The sequence below is a fragment of the Phacochoerus africanus genome, chromosome 15, assembly GCF_016906955.1.
Source record: "Phacochoerus africanus isolate WHEZ1 chromosome 15, ROS_Pafr_v1, whole genome shotgun sequence".
Lineage (NCBI taxonomy): Eukaryota > Metazoa > Chordata > Mammalia > Artiodactyla > Suidae > Phacochoerus > Phacochoerus africanus.
This window is the reverse complement of record NC_062558.1, coordinates 76,714,553-76,731,535: the sequence shown is the minus strand read 5'-3', so window position 1 is coordinate 76,731,535 and position 16,983 is coordinate 76,714,553. Positions and strand designations below refer to the sequence as shown.

Below are 16,983 nucleotides of genomic sequence, written 5' to 3'. Positions count from 1 at the left end.
GGATATAATTTATGCAATGACATCAGATTATTTAACCAACATTAAAAATAATTTGGAAGACTGAACATTTAGAGGTATATCAACTCATTCAGTGTATTTAATTTTTCCTTATTGCACATGGTATGATGGAAAATTATAAAATAGATTTTGAAAAATCCTTGTCAAGACTCTGTATTGGAAATTGGAAGTCTCTGAGGTTCAGAGTCTTTTTTTCTTCCAGGTTTATTGAGATATAATTGATATACAGCATTGTATGAGTTTAAACTATTCAGCACAGTGTCTTGACTTACATCATGGAATGATTAACACAATAAGTTTAGTGAACATCCATCATCTCCTATATGTACAAATTTAAGAATAGGGAGTTCCCATTGTGGTGCAGCGAAAAATGAATCTGACTAGCATCTATGAGGACACAAGTTTGATCACTGGCCTCGATTAGTGGGTTAAGGATCCGGCGTTACTTTGAGCTTTGGTGTAGGTAGCAGATGCAGCTTGTATTTGGTGCTTCTGTGGCTGTGGCATAGGCTAACAGCTGTAGCTCGATTTGACCCCTAGCCTGGGAACCTCCATGTGCTGTGGGTGCAGCCATAAAAAGACAAAAATTAAGAAATAAAAAAAAGATGTTTTTACAGTGATAAGAACTCACAGGATTTATTCTTTAACTTTTGTAATAACATATAGCAATATTAATTATATTTATCATGTTATACATTTCATCCCAGGTACTTATTTATCTTATAACTGGAAGTTTGTACCTTTTGACTACCTCCCTCCCTTTTCCCACCACCCCAACCTCTGATTACCGCAAATCTGATCTCTTTTTATGAGTGTGTTTGTTTTTGAAACACAATCTACAATACTACCTTAGTTCCTGTTATGCAACATACTGATCCTGTATTTCTATACATTTTAAAATGATTACCATGGTAAGTCTAGTTATATTATGTCATCATCATATGAAGATATTATATAGACTATATTCCCCACACTGTACATTTCATACTCATGTCTAAAATCTTTTTTCCCCCCCTGTTTTAAGGCTTTATCTCCAACCTAACCATTCAGAGACAGTATTTCCCTAATGATGAAGATCAGGTTGGGGCAGCCAAAGCTCTGTTGCGTCTCCAGGACACCTACAATTTGGATACAGATACCATCTCAAAGGGTGATCTTCCAGGTAAGATTCTAGTCTATTAAAAAAAACTATCATGTGGCTTTTCTGTTCAGTCCATTAGGAGAGTGTTGCTGTAGAAAGACTTTTGTATTTTAAGATTTTTAATATTAGTTTGTTTCATAACCTTTAAGAATAAAACAACCCATCCTCTGGGACTTAATAGTTGTGGATAGGCTGCTAAGTTGTTACTTTGAGAACTTATAATTATAGGGACTAGCTAAAGTAGGCATTTTAGCATGTAAGAAAAAGCAACAACCATTTTCCAAATGTCTTTCTTTAGAATACCCAATGTTTGTATGTAAAGTTATAAAGGAATTTATAATCAAAATTTGACCGTTCAGTAATTTGAAACCAAGACATAATGAGTATGCACAGATTTTCAGTGTGCTCCATAGTGTGGAACATCCTGCTTTCCGACCTGTTTTTGGCAAAATCCTCTTGTTTTTTTTTTTTTTTTTTAAGTCATAGCTGATTTCATGATAATTTGCTTAAATTTTTTTTTATTGTGAAAAATCTTAAAACAAAATTTACCATCTTAATCAATTTTAAACATGCGATTTATGGCATTAACCACATTTACATAATTGTGCAGCCATCTCCATAGTTCTTTTCATCTTGTAAAATCGAAGCTCTGTACCCATTAAACAGTAACTCCCCAGTCCCCCTTTCCCAGCCCCTGGAACCCATAATTCTTTCTGTCTCAATGATTTTGGCTACTCTAAGTACCTCATACAAGTAGAACCATACAGTGTTTGTCTTTTCGTGGCTGGCTTATTTCACTAAGCATAATGTCCTCAAGGGTCATCCATGTTGTAGTATATGTAGAATTTCCTTTCTTTTTGAGACTTAATAATAATCCATCATATATATATATATATATATATATACATACTATACTTTGCTTATCCATTCATCTGTTGGTGGACACTTGGGTTGCTTCCATGTTTTACCTATTGTAAATAATGCTGCTATGAACATAGGTATACAAGTAGTTCTTCAAGATACTGCCTTTCATTCTTTGGATATATAGCCAGAAGTGGAATTTCTAGATCATATGATAGTTCTATTTTTAATTTTTGAAGAACCACTATACTGTTTTCCATAGTAGATATACCATTTTACATTCCCATCAACAGTGCACAAGTGTTCCGATTTCTCCATATTCCTCGCCAACACTTGTTATTTTCTCTCTTTTTTTTTTTGATAGTAGCAATCCTAATGGATGTGAGGTGGTATCTCATTGCAATTTTGCATTTCCCTAATGAGCAGTGATGTTGAGCATCTTTTCATATATTGAGCAGCCATTTATGTATCTTCTTGGAAGAAATGTCTGTTCAAGTCCTTTGTTTTTTCATTGGGTTATTCATTGTTGTTGAGTTTTAGAAGTTATCAATATATTCTGGATATTAATCCCTTATGAGATAGATGATTTGCAAATATTTCTCCTAGTCTGTGTGTTGTCTTTTTACTCTGTTGATAATTGTCTTTTGTATACAGAATATAAAACTGCTCCTGAAGTCCAGTTTGTTTATTCTTTCTTTCGTTACCCTTTCCTTTAGTATCATACATAAGTAATCATTGCCCAATCCAGTGTTATGAAGCTTTTGTCTTATATGTTCTTCTAAGAGTTTTGTTGTTTTAAGTCTTACATATAGGTCCTTGATTTATTTTTAGTTAATTTTTATGTGTGGTATTAGGTAAGGGTCCAACTTCATTTTTTTTGAAATAACATAGCATTTTAATTTTGAAACATATCAACCTACATTAATTAGAGTATTTTTGTGCAGATAGAAATATATATCCAAAACAAAGAAGTTGAAACCATAAGTCATGGCAAAGCTGGCAGTGTATCTGAATTAGAAATTGAGTTTACAAAATAAATAAAAACATATTATAGAATAAGTGTGTACTTTACTACATTCTTTTGGGGATTGTTACAAATTGAGAAGAAAATAGAAATGTATGGATTATAATACATTCTATTTGTCAAAACACTAACACAAATAGATGTATGAGATAACTGCTATTGTCATTAATCTGAATTTACACACATCTTGACTTTTCAATGAAAAGGTGAAGAAAAATAAATGAACTCCTCATCAGCATTAACTGAATGGCAAAGCAATGTTAAAGTTACACTTACCACAAACTTTTAATCAAAATCTTTATACTTTTCATTACTAGACATCCTTCTATTTGTTTAAGAGTTGGCTACTATTAATTTATTAGATAGACATGATATGACAAGAGGACAAAGCTAGACAAATGACTTTAAGGAAACTTTCTATTATAGTTCACTGATACTTTTTCTCTGGTACAAAGACAAGCATTTATTCAGGTTGCTTTTGCCATGTAAATTGAATGTTAATTTAGCCAATTCAAGGCTTGAGTAAGCATTGTTTCAAGTATAGTTCTTATCATTAGAAAAAAAAAAAGAAAAAAAACCACACCAAGTCAACTAAATATTATACCGAGATTGGATAACTTAACTGAGGAGGTAGCAATTCTATTAGTCATTACATTGTTCTTTCCCATTCTTAAATCAGGACATTTTTAATCTAAGTTAAATTTTTTCTTAAACTCTCAACCACCTCTCTTTTGCTTACAGTTGAAGTCTTTAGTTTTTTTTTTTTTTTCATTGTAAGGGAAAGGCTTCCCACTTTACCTGATAAAATTATAGACTTTTATTCTCTCTTTTTTTGGCAACTTCCCTTATTTTGCATGTGAACATTCACTTTTCCTAGCACCATTTGTTGAAGAGACTGTCCTTTCCCTAGTGAATGATTTTTGCCACACTTGTCAAAAATCATTTGACCATATTATATATACAAGGGTTTATTTCTGGGCCCTCTATTCTATTCCATTGGTTTATAAGTCTGTCTTTATGCTGGTATACACTATTTGATTATTGTAGTTTTGTAGTAAATTTTGAAATCGAGAGGTGTAGTCCTCCAGTTTTGTTCTTTTTTTAAGATGGTACTGAGTCTTTGAGGTCCCTTGGGATTCCATATGAATTTTAGATTGGGTTTTTCTATTTCTGTCTTTGGTATTTTGGTAAGGATTATATTGCCTCTGTAGATCGCATTGGGTAGTATTGATATTTTAGCAGTAACAGTATTAAGTCTTCCAATCCATGAACATGGGGTATGTTTCCATTTATATATATTGTATTTCTTTCAGAAGTTTTTTGTAGTTTTCATTGTGTAAGTCTTACACTTTCTTGGTTAATTCCTAAATATTTTATGCTTAGACTTGTTTTTACTAATTTTCTTTTCAGATTGTTCATTATCAGTATGTAGAAATGCAACTGATTTTTGTGTGTTGTGTTTGCATCCTTCTACTTGGCTGGATTCATTTATTAGCTCTCACAGTTTTTTTGTGGCTTCTTTAGGCTGTTCTTTTTCTTTTTTAAGGGTCACACCTGTGGCAATTGGAGGTTCCCATGCTAGGGGTTGAATTGGAGCTGCAGTTGCCGGCCTATGCCACAGGTACAGCAATGCCAGATCCAAGCTGCATCTGTGACCTACACCACAGCTCATGGCAATACCAGATCCTTAACCCAGTGAGCGAGGCCGGGGATCAAACCTGCATTCTCATGGATACTAGTCAGTTTCTTTTCCACTGAGCCATGACAGGAACTCCCTCTTTAGGATTTTCTAATGTAAGATAATGTTATCTGTGAACAGAAATCATTTTACTTCTTCCTTTCCAATTTGAGTACCTTTTAGCTGGTTCTTGCCTAATTGCCCTGGCTAGAACTTCACGTACTAAGTTGAATAGAAGTGGCAAAGATGGTCATCCTTGTTCTTGTCTTGATCTTAAAGAAAAAGCTTTGAGTCTTTCGCTGTTGAGTATATTTGCTATGGGTTTTTCTAATATATCTTTTATTATGTTAAGGTAGCTTCATTCTATTCCTAGTTTGTTGAGTGTTTTTTTTTTATCATGCAAGAATATTAAATTGTGTTAAATGCTTTTTCTGCATCGAGATGGTCATTTTTTTCCCCCTTTAATCTGTTAATGTGGTGTATTACATTGACTGGTATTCATAAATTAAAACACGATGGCATTGCAGGAATAAGTCACATGTGGTTATGGTGTATAATCATTTTAATATACTGCTAAGTTTTGTTTGCTAGTATTTTGTTGAGGATTTTTGCATCAATGTTCATGAGTGATATTTGTCTATAGTTTTCTTGTATTGTCTTTTGTATAAATTTGAGAAGGATTGCTATTAGTTCTTTAAATATTTGGTAGAATTTATCAGTGAAGCCATTAGATCCAGGGCTTTTCATTTGTCAGGAGACTTGATTACTGATTCAGTCTCCTTTCTAGTTATAGGTCTATTCAGATTTTCTATTTTTTTTTCTTAGTTTTGATAGGTCTTTTGTTTTTAGGAATTTGTCCTTTTCAAATTCTTAAATTTAGCTTATTCAATTTGTTGGTAAGATAAAACTCTTTTTAAATAGTATTTTACACTGTCTAAATTATTCTGTAGTAATTAAAAGTTGTGTACATTTTTTTATGTTTTTTTTTAGCCACGCCCACAGCATGTGGAAGTTCCTGGGCCAGGGATCAGACCCATGCCACAGCAGTGGCTCAAGCTGCTGCAATAACACTGGATGCTTAACCCACTTTGCTACAAGAGAACTCTTGATTTGTTTTTTTAATCGACCCCCCACCCCAAATCAGAGAAATGCCTGTTTCAGTGGATTTATGTTGATGCCATGTTACTCCTTGATTAATTTTGTCTGTTTCTTTCTCTTTTGGGGGCCTACCTTTTGAAATGCTTTAGCGATTTTAATATAAAATCTGGTACCAAATATAAAATATGCATTTTGGTATCAGTCATGCCTTTACTGTTTATATAGACTGTTCCTTTAGTTTCAGGTTCTTTCTAACCTTGATTTGAATAGATTCATATCTGCCAAAGATATTACACTATTTTATTGCTGTGGTTTTTGGGGTTTCCTTGGTCTAGAAATTGTCCTACATATAAAATGTGATTTACTTCACGTGGAAGTTGAATGTTCTTGTTTGTCATTTGCATCATTATCTTGGTGAGGTATAGATTTTCCACACCTCTCTAGAGCTCACTATGAGTGTAGTACCCCCCATAGTGCCTCAGATGGAAGACATCACCTTCCCAATGTGTGCATTTTAAATGTAGTTATCCCTTACAAATCAAGTTTTTATCCACTAAGTGTTCCTATGAAGTGTAAGAATTTTTTTTAAATTAAATGTCCTAGCTTATGGATGACCCACAAAGAGTGTATTCTGTGTAAACTTTCCTATACTGTTACAATTTTATGGTTTATATTGTGATAATAAATTACAAAGACTCTTTTTGGTGATAGTTTTAACTTTAAATTTGGGTTACTACATTCATTTTGATGTGCTAATATCAACCATCCATGCTACTTCTTTGGAACCAAAGGAATTTGCAACTTATTCTTTTTTTCTTATAAAATTCTAACTATTTGCTCTTTTTATGAAAGCTTTTAATAGCCATTTTCTGCCAACAGCGCTTTCCTTATCTCATTTTCTTTGTCTCCTTGCCTATTTACTTTTTCTTCTCAAGTTCTCTATTTTGGAAGCAGACCTCCATTTCAAAAGCTGTATCACTTCTTTTTCACTATCTTTAATATAATTCCCAGACATATTGCCTTTAATAATTGTGAACAGATTGATAGGTAAGATAAATAGAGATACTTTAACTACCAAAGCAGAATAGCTAAAGATCCTCTATTGTCTCCATCATGCTTTCAAATAATGTTGCCAGGTTATCATGAAATGCAAAAATATTATTGGTGTTACCTACATGTATTAATTGCTTACTGTCCTCTTATGTCTTTTGCATCACCTGAGGGGGGAAAAAACATTCTTAATTGCAGCGTTTTAAGCTCATCTTAGAATTACATACCAGTTATCATAACTGAAAAATAATAGGAGGGTCAAAATTTAGTATGTTTCTTTTGTTTCTGGAATTGTATCATGTAAAACTATTAATAGGTTAACTTCTTGGTATCCTTTTCTTTTTTTGCTTTTTAGGCTGAAGCTGTGGCATATGGAAGTTCCCAGGCCAGGGGTTGAATCAGAACTGCAGCTGGCAGCCTACCCCATAGCCACAGCAATGCAAGATCCAGGCTTTGTCTGCAACCTACACCATAGCTCATGGCAACACCAGATCCTCAACACACTGAAAGAGGCCTGGGGATTGAATCCACATCCTCATGGATAACATTAAAGCTCATAACCCATTGAGTCACAACAGGAACTCTGGTATCCTTTTCTCGATTTGCGTATGGAGTAAAGATTTAGTAACTGTCAAAATATGGATCTTCATTTTCATTTTAGGAGCACACTGATAATCAGTTACTATTTATAAATGAGTAAAGGAGGCAAAAAAATTAGTGAATGGAGGTAGTTGTCTGATTTGAATATTTAATTGTATTGGTTCATGTGATCCTCCAGTCATACACCTCCATACTTGGACTCTGCTTGGTACTGGAACATAACAGGTCATATCCTCAGACCACGGCATGCTATCCCCTGGACAGTGAGTGTCTGATCACTAGCAAAGTGTGCCCATTACTTCATTGCCTCTTAATTTACTTCTCATGAACTCCTGTTCTGCTAGCATTTAAAATGAAACATATTTGGCTACTGTTGGATAGGTTAGGACTAAGTTTGGTTCTAGCCAATTTACTGACTCATTGCAGTGTATTCAATCAAAATTTATTAAGGAAAACATTACTGTGTTGCTTTTTCACCAATTTTCCTTTGTGATCTTTTCAGACATGTGTGTCTTTTAGTTAAAATACCTTGGAGTGAATTGGCTGAGTTGCATGGTAGGCATGTATTTAACTTTTAAGAAACCACCAAATTGTTGTACCATTTTATACGCCTGTCATCAGAGTGTGAGAATTTCAGGTCCCCCACATACTTGCAAATACTTGTGATTAAGTCCTCCACCTATGTTCTTTGTTAAAGTTGCTTTGGCTATACTAGATTCTTTGAAGTTCCATATATATATCTTAGGATCAGCCTGTGAGTTTCTATAAAAATGCTTGTAGGGATTTTCATTGGGGTTTTGAATCTTGGAGAGAATTTCGGTAGCCTTGTCATTTTATTTTATTTTTTTCTCTTTTTTTGTCTTTTTAGGGCTGCACCTGTGGCATATGGAGGTTCCCAGGCTAGGGGTCTAATTGAAGCCACAGCTGCTGGCCTACGCCAGCGCCACAGCAACACCAGATCCGATCTGCGTCTGTGACCTATACCACAACTCACGGCAACACTGGATCCTTAACCCACTGAACAAGGCCAGGGGTTGAACCTGAAACCTCATGGTTCCTAGTCGGATTCATTTCCACTGTGCCATGACGGGAACTCCCAGCCTTGTCATTTTAAATAAGAGAATTTTCTGACCCATGAATATGAATATGCTATATCTCTTTATTTACATAGGTCAGAAGGTTGTATAGGAGATAAGATATTTTGACATTAACATGGTTTACACTTTGAGTCTCACAATTATTATGTGACTATTGGTATCAAAAGTTGGATACTCTTCTTCCTTTTTCTTCTTCCACATCTTCTTCACTAAAGCAAATTTATGAAGGCTCAGTTTTATTTTATTTTATTTATTTTTTATTTTTTTGCTTTTTAGGGCTGCACCTGCAGCCCATGGAGGTTCTCAGCCTAGGGGTCGAACCAGAGCTACAGCTACTGGCCTACACCACAGCCACAGCAATGCAGGATCCTTAACTCACTGAGCGAGGCCAGGGATTGAACACGCAACCATGTGGTTACTAGTCGGATTCGTTTCCACTGCACCACAATGGTAACTCCTGAAGGCTCAGTTTTAAATTCTTCTCCTGTCTTTGTCCTTTTCTGTTGTTAAAAATTTTTATATTGTTTTGCTTTCTAAATAGTATATAATATAGGAACATGGAACTATAAACTAGCATAGTGGGCAATATCCATTTTGGGGTCTAACGTAATACCTTTTTCATTAGATTGCCATAAAGATCAAATGACCTAAAAATATGTGAGATCCAAAACTGCAAAATGCCATTTATTAATGTTTTTATTTAAAAGAGGTGCCCAGCTACACTTACAACAATTGAGATACAGTGGACATATAACATTGTATTAGTTTTGGGTGTACAACATGACTTGGATGTATACATTGTGCAAAATGATCACCCTAATATGTTTAGTTAACATCCACCATCACACAGTTACAAAGTTTTTTTTAATCTCGTGATGAAGATTTTCGAGATCTACTCTTAGAGTAGCTTTTAAATGTACAGTCATGGTGTATTAACTATAGTCACCATCCTACATTTTTATCCCCAGGACTTTATCTTATAGTTGGGAGTCTGTACCTTTTGACCACCCTCAGCCAGTTCTCTCATATTTTTAGTAACATAAAACTTTTTATATTCTTTCAAAGTCTGAACTGTACTATAATAAGGCCCACTGACGGAAGTCTCGCTTTCATTTCTGTACTTTTCAACCTGTTCATTTCTTCTTCCTATACATATAGCTACCACTTACTAGTTTTTTCATTTTCACTGTTTCATTTGAAATATAAACCAATGTACATATATTCCTGTTGCCTCTCAACATCAACACAGAAGGCCACATGGTATAAATACTTTCTGTACTTTGATATTTTAACTTATGGATATGCTCTAGCTGTTACTTCATATCCTATATAGAAATCCTCCTCACTTCTTTTTACAGCTGCTTGTTACTCTGTTTTGTGGAGTTACCTTAGTTTATGTAACTGGGCCCTGATTAACATCTGATTTGTTTGCAGTCTTTTGCTGTTATAAAAATAATTCTGCCAATAGCCTTGTATATATGTTATTTTGCATTTTTTTTTTCTTTTTACAGCCACATCTGCAGCACATGGAAGTTCCCATGCTAGGGGTTAAATCAGAGCTGCAACTGCAGGCTTACACCACAGCCACAGCCATGCTGGATCCAAGCTGCATTTGCAGCAACACCAGATCCTTAACCCACTGAGCCAGCTCAGGGATCAAACCTGCATCCTCACAGACACTATGTCAGGTTCTTAACCCACTAAGCCACAATGGGAACTCTTTGTTTTTTATTCTTAATCTGATAACACCAGCGTCTGAAGTCCTTGGGGGATGTCTAATACTGTTTTTGAATAGTTTCTGCTGATTTTACTCATAGTGGCTTGTTTCATCATGTGCTTTATAGTTTTGGATTGTGGGGGCTTCATTATGTGTGGGAATGTTGCAAACTGAGGTGAGAGTGCATTTTGCAGAGTATACATGTTGCTTCTGCCAGATGCCCTATGATATTACCAGCTTACAACCACTTTAAGTTAAACTCTTGGCTTTAGTTTCCCAGACTATGGAGATAGCATGTATTTGAAATCATAACCTCCCTGAAGGCATGCCTGTGGAATTGTAAGGGAATTTTTTCCCCTTACCTACAGAGCAGACTGAGAAAAATAAGTTCTTTCATTGTTTCTCTTTGCCAGCTGATAGAATTTTTTTCTAGTTCAGCCTTTCATTCAAGAGGTAATTCTTTGGAGTTCCCGTCGTGGCACATTGGAAATGAATCTGACTGGGAACCATGAGGTTGCAAGTTCGATCCCTGGCCTTGCTCAGTGGGTTAAGGATCCGGTGTTGCCGTGAGCTGTGGTGTAGGTTGCAGACGCTGCTCGGATCTGGTGTTGCTGTGCCTGTGGCATAGGCCAGCGGCTACAGCTCCATTAGACTCCTAGCCTGGGAACCTCCATATGCCACAGGTGCGGCCCTAAAAAAGACAAAAGACAAAACAAAACAAAACAAACAAAAAGATGTAATTCTTCAAGAATATGCTTTGCCACTTTGCATGGGCCTGAGGCTTTATCCCCTGGCCCTTTCTTGGTTGTTAAAAATCAGGCTTCTAGGTTTCTGGTCTGGTGACTGCATCCAGAATAAATGCAGCTTCATCCGCTGCTTCCCTGTCTGGGTTTCAAGTTACTTTGTGGTTTTGACCTGAGAAATTTGCTGAATTTCTGTGAACTTGGCAATAGTATAAATGGATAATTATTAACACTTTATCCAGCATTTCTAGGTAGAGGCTACCTTTGAAAAATGCTGGGGGTAGGGGTGCTGACCCCCTGAACAGCTGAAAATCTGCATGTAATTTTTGACTGTCCTAAAACTTTACTACTAATAGCCTACTATTGATAATTTAAACAGTTTATTAACACATATTTTGTATGTTATATGTATTATTTATTATATTGTATCTTACAATGAAGTAAGCTAGAGAAATAAAATGTTATTAAGAAAATCATAAGGAAGAGAAGATACATTCACGGTACATAAATGTATTTATTGAAAAAAAACCTGCATATGAGTGAACCTGTGTGGTTGAAACCCTCATTGTTCAAGGGTCAACTGTGTTTTGTATCAGAAGGCATTCCTTCCCTTTCCAGCTCAGAATATGTGGTCCAGATGTAATTCTCTCTTTGTTGCTTACTTAACATGATATAAACAACATAAAATATGCAGGCCCTTAAAAAGCTCCATTTAACTCGTCTAATTTACTGTTTATAAAAATGGAATGGCTCAGTGGTTAACGAATCCGACTAGGAACCATGAAGTTGCGGGTTCGATCCCTGGCCTTGCTCAGTGGGTTAAGGATCCAGCGTTGCCATGAACTGTGATGTAGGTTGCAGACTTGGTTCAGATCCCGTGTTGCTGTGGCTCTGGCATAGGCCAGCGGCTACAGCTCCGATTTGACCCCTGGCCTGGGAACCACCATATGCCATGGGAGAGCCCCAAGAAATGGCAAAAAAAAAAGACCAAAAAAAAAAAGGAACGTATATAGTTGCTGTTGTTTTATACATGTCATTTAGAGTATATTTTTATATTTATCTCTTTCTGTAGTTCTTTTTTTCTTTATTCTTATGAAAGTAGTGGTAATTGTATAATATTTGAAAAGGTAAAGAGTTGTTTAGTAAATAACTTACTGGTTGATAATCCATCCCTCAGGGTAACAGTTTAACATTTTGCCATATTTCTGTCTAGAATTTTCCGGCTTTTCTATTTGGCATTTGAAACTGTCTTTCTTAGTGAAAAATACTATTCCATTATGTTGACATATCTGCCTACACATTTCCTTGCTTTCAGCTTTTTATAATTTTTTGCTGTACTACTTGGTTCAGCTATAAAAATTGTTTATTCCCCAGCCCCTAATATAAACTCAAGAAAACAATTGAAAAATAGTAGATTCAGTTCATTGGGTATAAAATTATTATTCTTATACTGTTTTTTTCAAAATTAATTATTATTATTTTTTGGCCGTGCCTGTGGGATACAGAAGTTCCCAGGTTGAGATTGAACCCAAGCCACAGCAATGACAAAGCCAAATCCTTAACCACTAGGCAACCAGGGAACTCCTTACATTGCCTTAAAAGTAAATGTCTTAGAAGGAAAGTTACTAGTTTACTCCTTCCTCCCCCTATAAGTTTTGCCATTTTATGGTGTAATATTAGGAGCACAGACTTGTGGGGCCATACTTGCAGATTCTGGCTTTTAGCTATGTGACCTTGAACAGGGTAATTAACCTCTCCCTACTTTAATTCCCCATCTGGATTGTTTTGAGGGTTAAATGAGTGATAAATGCCTAGCACGTAAATTTGGTAGGCTAAATATTTTCCCAAGTGTTTTGGTTTTATTATATATATTTTATCTCATGTGAACTGTAAAATATCTCCTTTTTTTTTTTTTTTTTTTTTAGGGCTGCACCTAGAAAATATGGAAGTTCCCAGGCTAGGGGTCGAATCGGAGCCACAGCAGCTGCCAGCCTATACCACAGCCACAGCAACACAGGATCCAAGCCACATCTGTGACCTACACCACAGCTCACGGCATCATGGATCCCTAACCCACTGCGTGAGGCTAGGGATCAAACCCGCATCCTCATGGATAGTAGTTGGATTCACTTCTGCTGCGCCACAATGGGAACTCCAAAATATTTTCTTTTCTTAAGATAGAAGTTTCACTTCAGAAACCAGTTGACCTACCAACACCAAAAGCACAACTGATAAAAGATTAATAAGTTAGACTTCATCAAAATTAAAACTTGTGTGCTTCAAAGTATACCATCAAAAAAGTGAAAAGTCAACCCACAGAATGGGAAAGACTATTTGGAAAATCACATACCTGATAAGGGTCTTGCATCTGGAATATATAAAGGACTTTAACAGTTAAATAATAATAAACAAGTTTTTAAATGGGTAAAGGATGTGTATAGACATTTTTCCAAAGATGATATACAAATGGACAACAAGCATGTGAAAGATGCTTAACATTATCTTATTGGGGAAAAAAATAAATTTTAAAACCACAATGAAATACTACTTCATACCCAACAATGGCTATAATAAAAAAGATTGACAATAACAAATGTAGAGAAATTAGAGCTCTCATACATTGCTGCTGGGGTTGTAAAACAGTGTGGCCACTTTGACAATTACTGAAAATGTTAATCACAGAGTTGCTGTAAGACCCAGCAGTTCTGCTGCTGCATATACACTCAAGTAATGAAAACATGTGTCCACACAAAAACTTATACGTGAATGTTCACAGAAGCATTATTCCTAAGAGCCAAAAAGTGGGAACAACTCAAATGTCTCTTAACTGATAATCAAACTGTAGTCTATCCCTACATAGAGTGAACTAGTATTTGGCTACAACATCCTTTGAACCTTAAAAACTTTATTCTGAGTAAAGGAGGCTAATCATAGAAGACCGTACATTGTATGATTCCATATATGTGAAATAGCCCTGAATAGGCAAAACTACAGATACGGAAAGTACGTTAGTGATGTCTAGGGATAGGGAGGAAAAGGGAGATAATGGAGTAATGGCTGCTTATGGTTACAGAATTTCTTTTGGGGTTGGTAAAATGTTCTAAAATTATATTGTGGTGATTGTTGTACAACTCTGTGGATATACTAAAAAACCTGGATTCTTTAAATGGGTGAACTTTATGGTACGCAAATTATGTATCATTAATGCTTTTGAAAAGGGGGCTGTAGGGGAAGGGAAGAGGGCAAGGAACCAGTTGACAGGTTTGCTTCTCTTCCTGTCCATTTATCCCTTGCCCAGATTGCTGGTTAAGAGTAAAATATGTTGATTCCTGCTATGTTAGAAAATTGCATTCTTCAGCTTAATTGATGCTTCATTTTGGTATAATGGCTGGTAATTGAAGTCATGGTTTGTCTGTGTCCCAAGTTCCCCATTAGATGTGTGGTCCTCGCCATGTTTCATTATCTTGTAGATTGTTCCTTTGTTTATAAATTTAGGATAAGTCCTGCTTTTCCTCAAGGTTGTTGTGAAGTTCAAATGAAAGTGAAATAGTACTTTGAAAGCTGTGTAGTCCTAAATGAATATATAAAAAGTATTAAGATTCCTCAAGTTCTCTGTATTTTTTTTTTCCCCATAGGAGTAAAACACAAATCTTTTCTAACAGTTGAGGACTGTTTTGAGTTGGGCAAAGTAGCCTATACAGAAGCAGATTATTACCATACAGAACTGTGGATGGAGCAAGCACTAAGGCAGCTGGATGAAGGCGAAGTTTCTACCATTGATAAAGTCTCTGTTCTAGATTATTTGAGCTATGCAGTGTACCAGCAGGGAGACCTGGATAAGGCACTTCTGCTCACCAAGAAGCTTCTTGAACTAGGTATGTTAATTTGGCCTAATTCAAGGTTATAGATATATTGGTATATATACTAATTATAACTATATAATGATTTTATATATATATAGTACCAAAGTTATATGACAAAAAAATACATGTGACTATATATTTTATCATATAGCTTTGGTACTTTTTATTTCTTACAAGTGAAGGGCCTCATCTGTCAGACATACTTTATCCTTTATAGTTTATCCTCTAAATAAATTGGCAACTTATTTTTCTCACCTAATAGTACAGCAATAGCAGCTGTGTTTCTCTGCTTTGTACTCTTCCGGAATTTCAAAATTCAAAATGGATCTAACCTAATTAACATGATTAAAAATATTTATTTACCATGTTGCCATATTAAATATTAACCAGTATCCTTTGAAGAATGTGGGGTATTTTTGTTTCATTTCATATTCAGAAGTAGTGCTTTGAAATGTCAGACTAAATAAAAAGATAAAATGAGGCAAGCTCAAAATTGTCAAAAAGCTGCATTTATTCAGGGATAGCAGCAGAATTGCAATTTGGGACACATAAACTCTAGGAAGCTACAGGCAAGTAGTCTGTATTTAGGGACAGGGAATATAAAGAGGGGAGAGTTCAGTCAGAGTCTGTTAAAAACAGATGGAGATGAGCATTGAAAATTTCCTAAGCAGACAAAACCACTCCAGTCATACAAACAAAGGTCAATGGAGCTTATTTTGTGAGACCAACCCAACCTGGGTCCTTTCTTATTCATGCTCCTGGAAACTATAAACAAAACCTCCCTGGAAAATTTAAAAATTTTCTTGGAAACTAAAAACAAGATTGATATGAGGCAGCCCTCGACCAATTCCCTATAATTTAATAAAATTCCAATATTATCAATTTTCTGAAAATCAGGCATTTGTGGGAAATCAGTCTCTCAGTTTGTATGTTTTTTGTTTTGCTTTTTTTTTAGGGCTGCACCTGCGACACATGGAAGTTCCCAGTCTAGGGGTCGAATTGGAGCTGCAGCTGCTGGCCTACACCATAGCCACAGCAATGCAGGATCAGAGCCGAGTCTATGACCTACACCACAGCCCACAGCAACGCTGGATCCCCAACCCACTAAGCAAGGCCAGGGATGGAACCCACATCCTCATGGATACTAGTCAGGTTTGCAACCTGCTGAGCCACAACTGGAACTCCAGTCCTTAAATTTTGTTTTCCTGAGGGCACATGTGTGGGATTTTACATTTTATATCCTCTGTTTCCATTGTAGATTAAAATTTTCACAGAAATAGACTGAAAATACGTTTGTCATATTCAGTGACTTTTTGTTGTTGTTGTTGTTGTTGTTATTGTTGTTGTTGTGGTTGCTATTTCTTGGGCCGCTCCCACGGCATATGGAGGTTCCCAGGCTAGGGGTTGAATCAGACAGAGCTTTAGCCACCGGCCTACGCCAGTGGATCCGAGCCGCGTCTGCAACCTACACCACAGCTCACGGCAACGCCGGATCGTTAACCCACTGAGCAAGGGCAGGGACCGAACCCGCAACCTCATGGTTCCTAGTCGGATTCGTTAACCACTGCGCCACGACGGGAACTCCGTATACCACTAGTATTTTCAACAGAGATGTAGTGTTTTCTAAGTGTCATCCAGGGGCCACATGCTTCAGAATTACTTAGATACTTAGTAGAATTGAAAATTCCTCAATCTCCACCCTAGACCTACTAGATCAGAATCTGTGGTGGTAGAGTTGTATACAAATAAATTCATGTGGCCTTTGGTATATACCAAAGCTTTAAAGCTTAAAAAACTTCTTTTTATGAATAGGTAAATATGTGTATGTTAGAAGAGTCAAATAGTTCAAAAGAACTGGTCATCTGAACTTTTGATAATAAGGTTATTTCTTAGTTTAGTAAATAAATTAAAATATTAATTCAATTACCCTTCCCCCCCCCAGCATTTTTTAGTGATTTTTTTTTCCTCCTGACATAAAAGGTACTTTGTTACAGAAAACATTTTAAAGTAGAAAGAGATACAGAAGAGTCAGCCATAAGCGAGTCACTCAGAGATACCCACCAGTTTTTTCTTGCCTTATAGTATACCCCCTT

General features: G+C 35.9%; 1 protein-coding gene across 4 annotated transcripts in view; it reads left to right on the top strand.

Moving 5' to 3' along the window:
- The window catches only part of P4HA1 (prolyl 4-hydroxylase subunit alpha 1), a 96,823-nt gene that overhangs the window by 28,106 nt on the left and 51,734 nt on the right, over positions 1-16,983 (top strand). For all 4 annotated transcript variants that reach the window (XM_047762497.1, XM_047762494.1, XM_047762495.1 and 1 more), the window contains 2 exons: positions 1,043-1,180; positions 14,663-14,902. In XM_047762497.1, the coding sequence (XP_047618453.1) occupies positions 1,043-1,180; positions 14,663-14,902 (378 nt within the window). The remainder of the gene's footprint in view (positions 1-1,042; positions 1,181-14,662; positions 14,903-16,983) is intronic.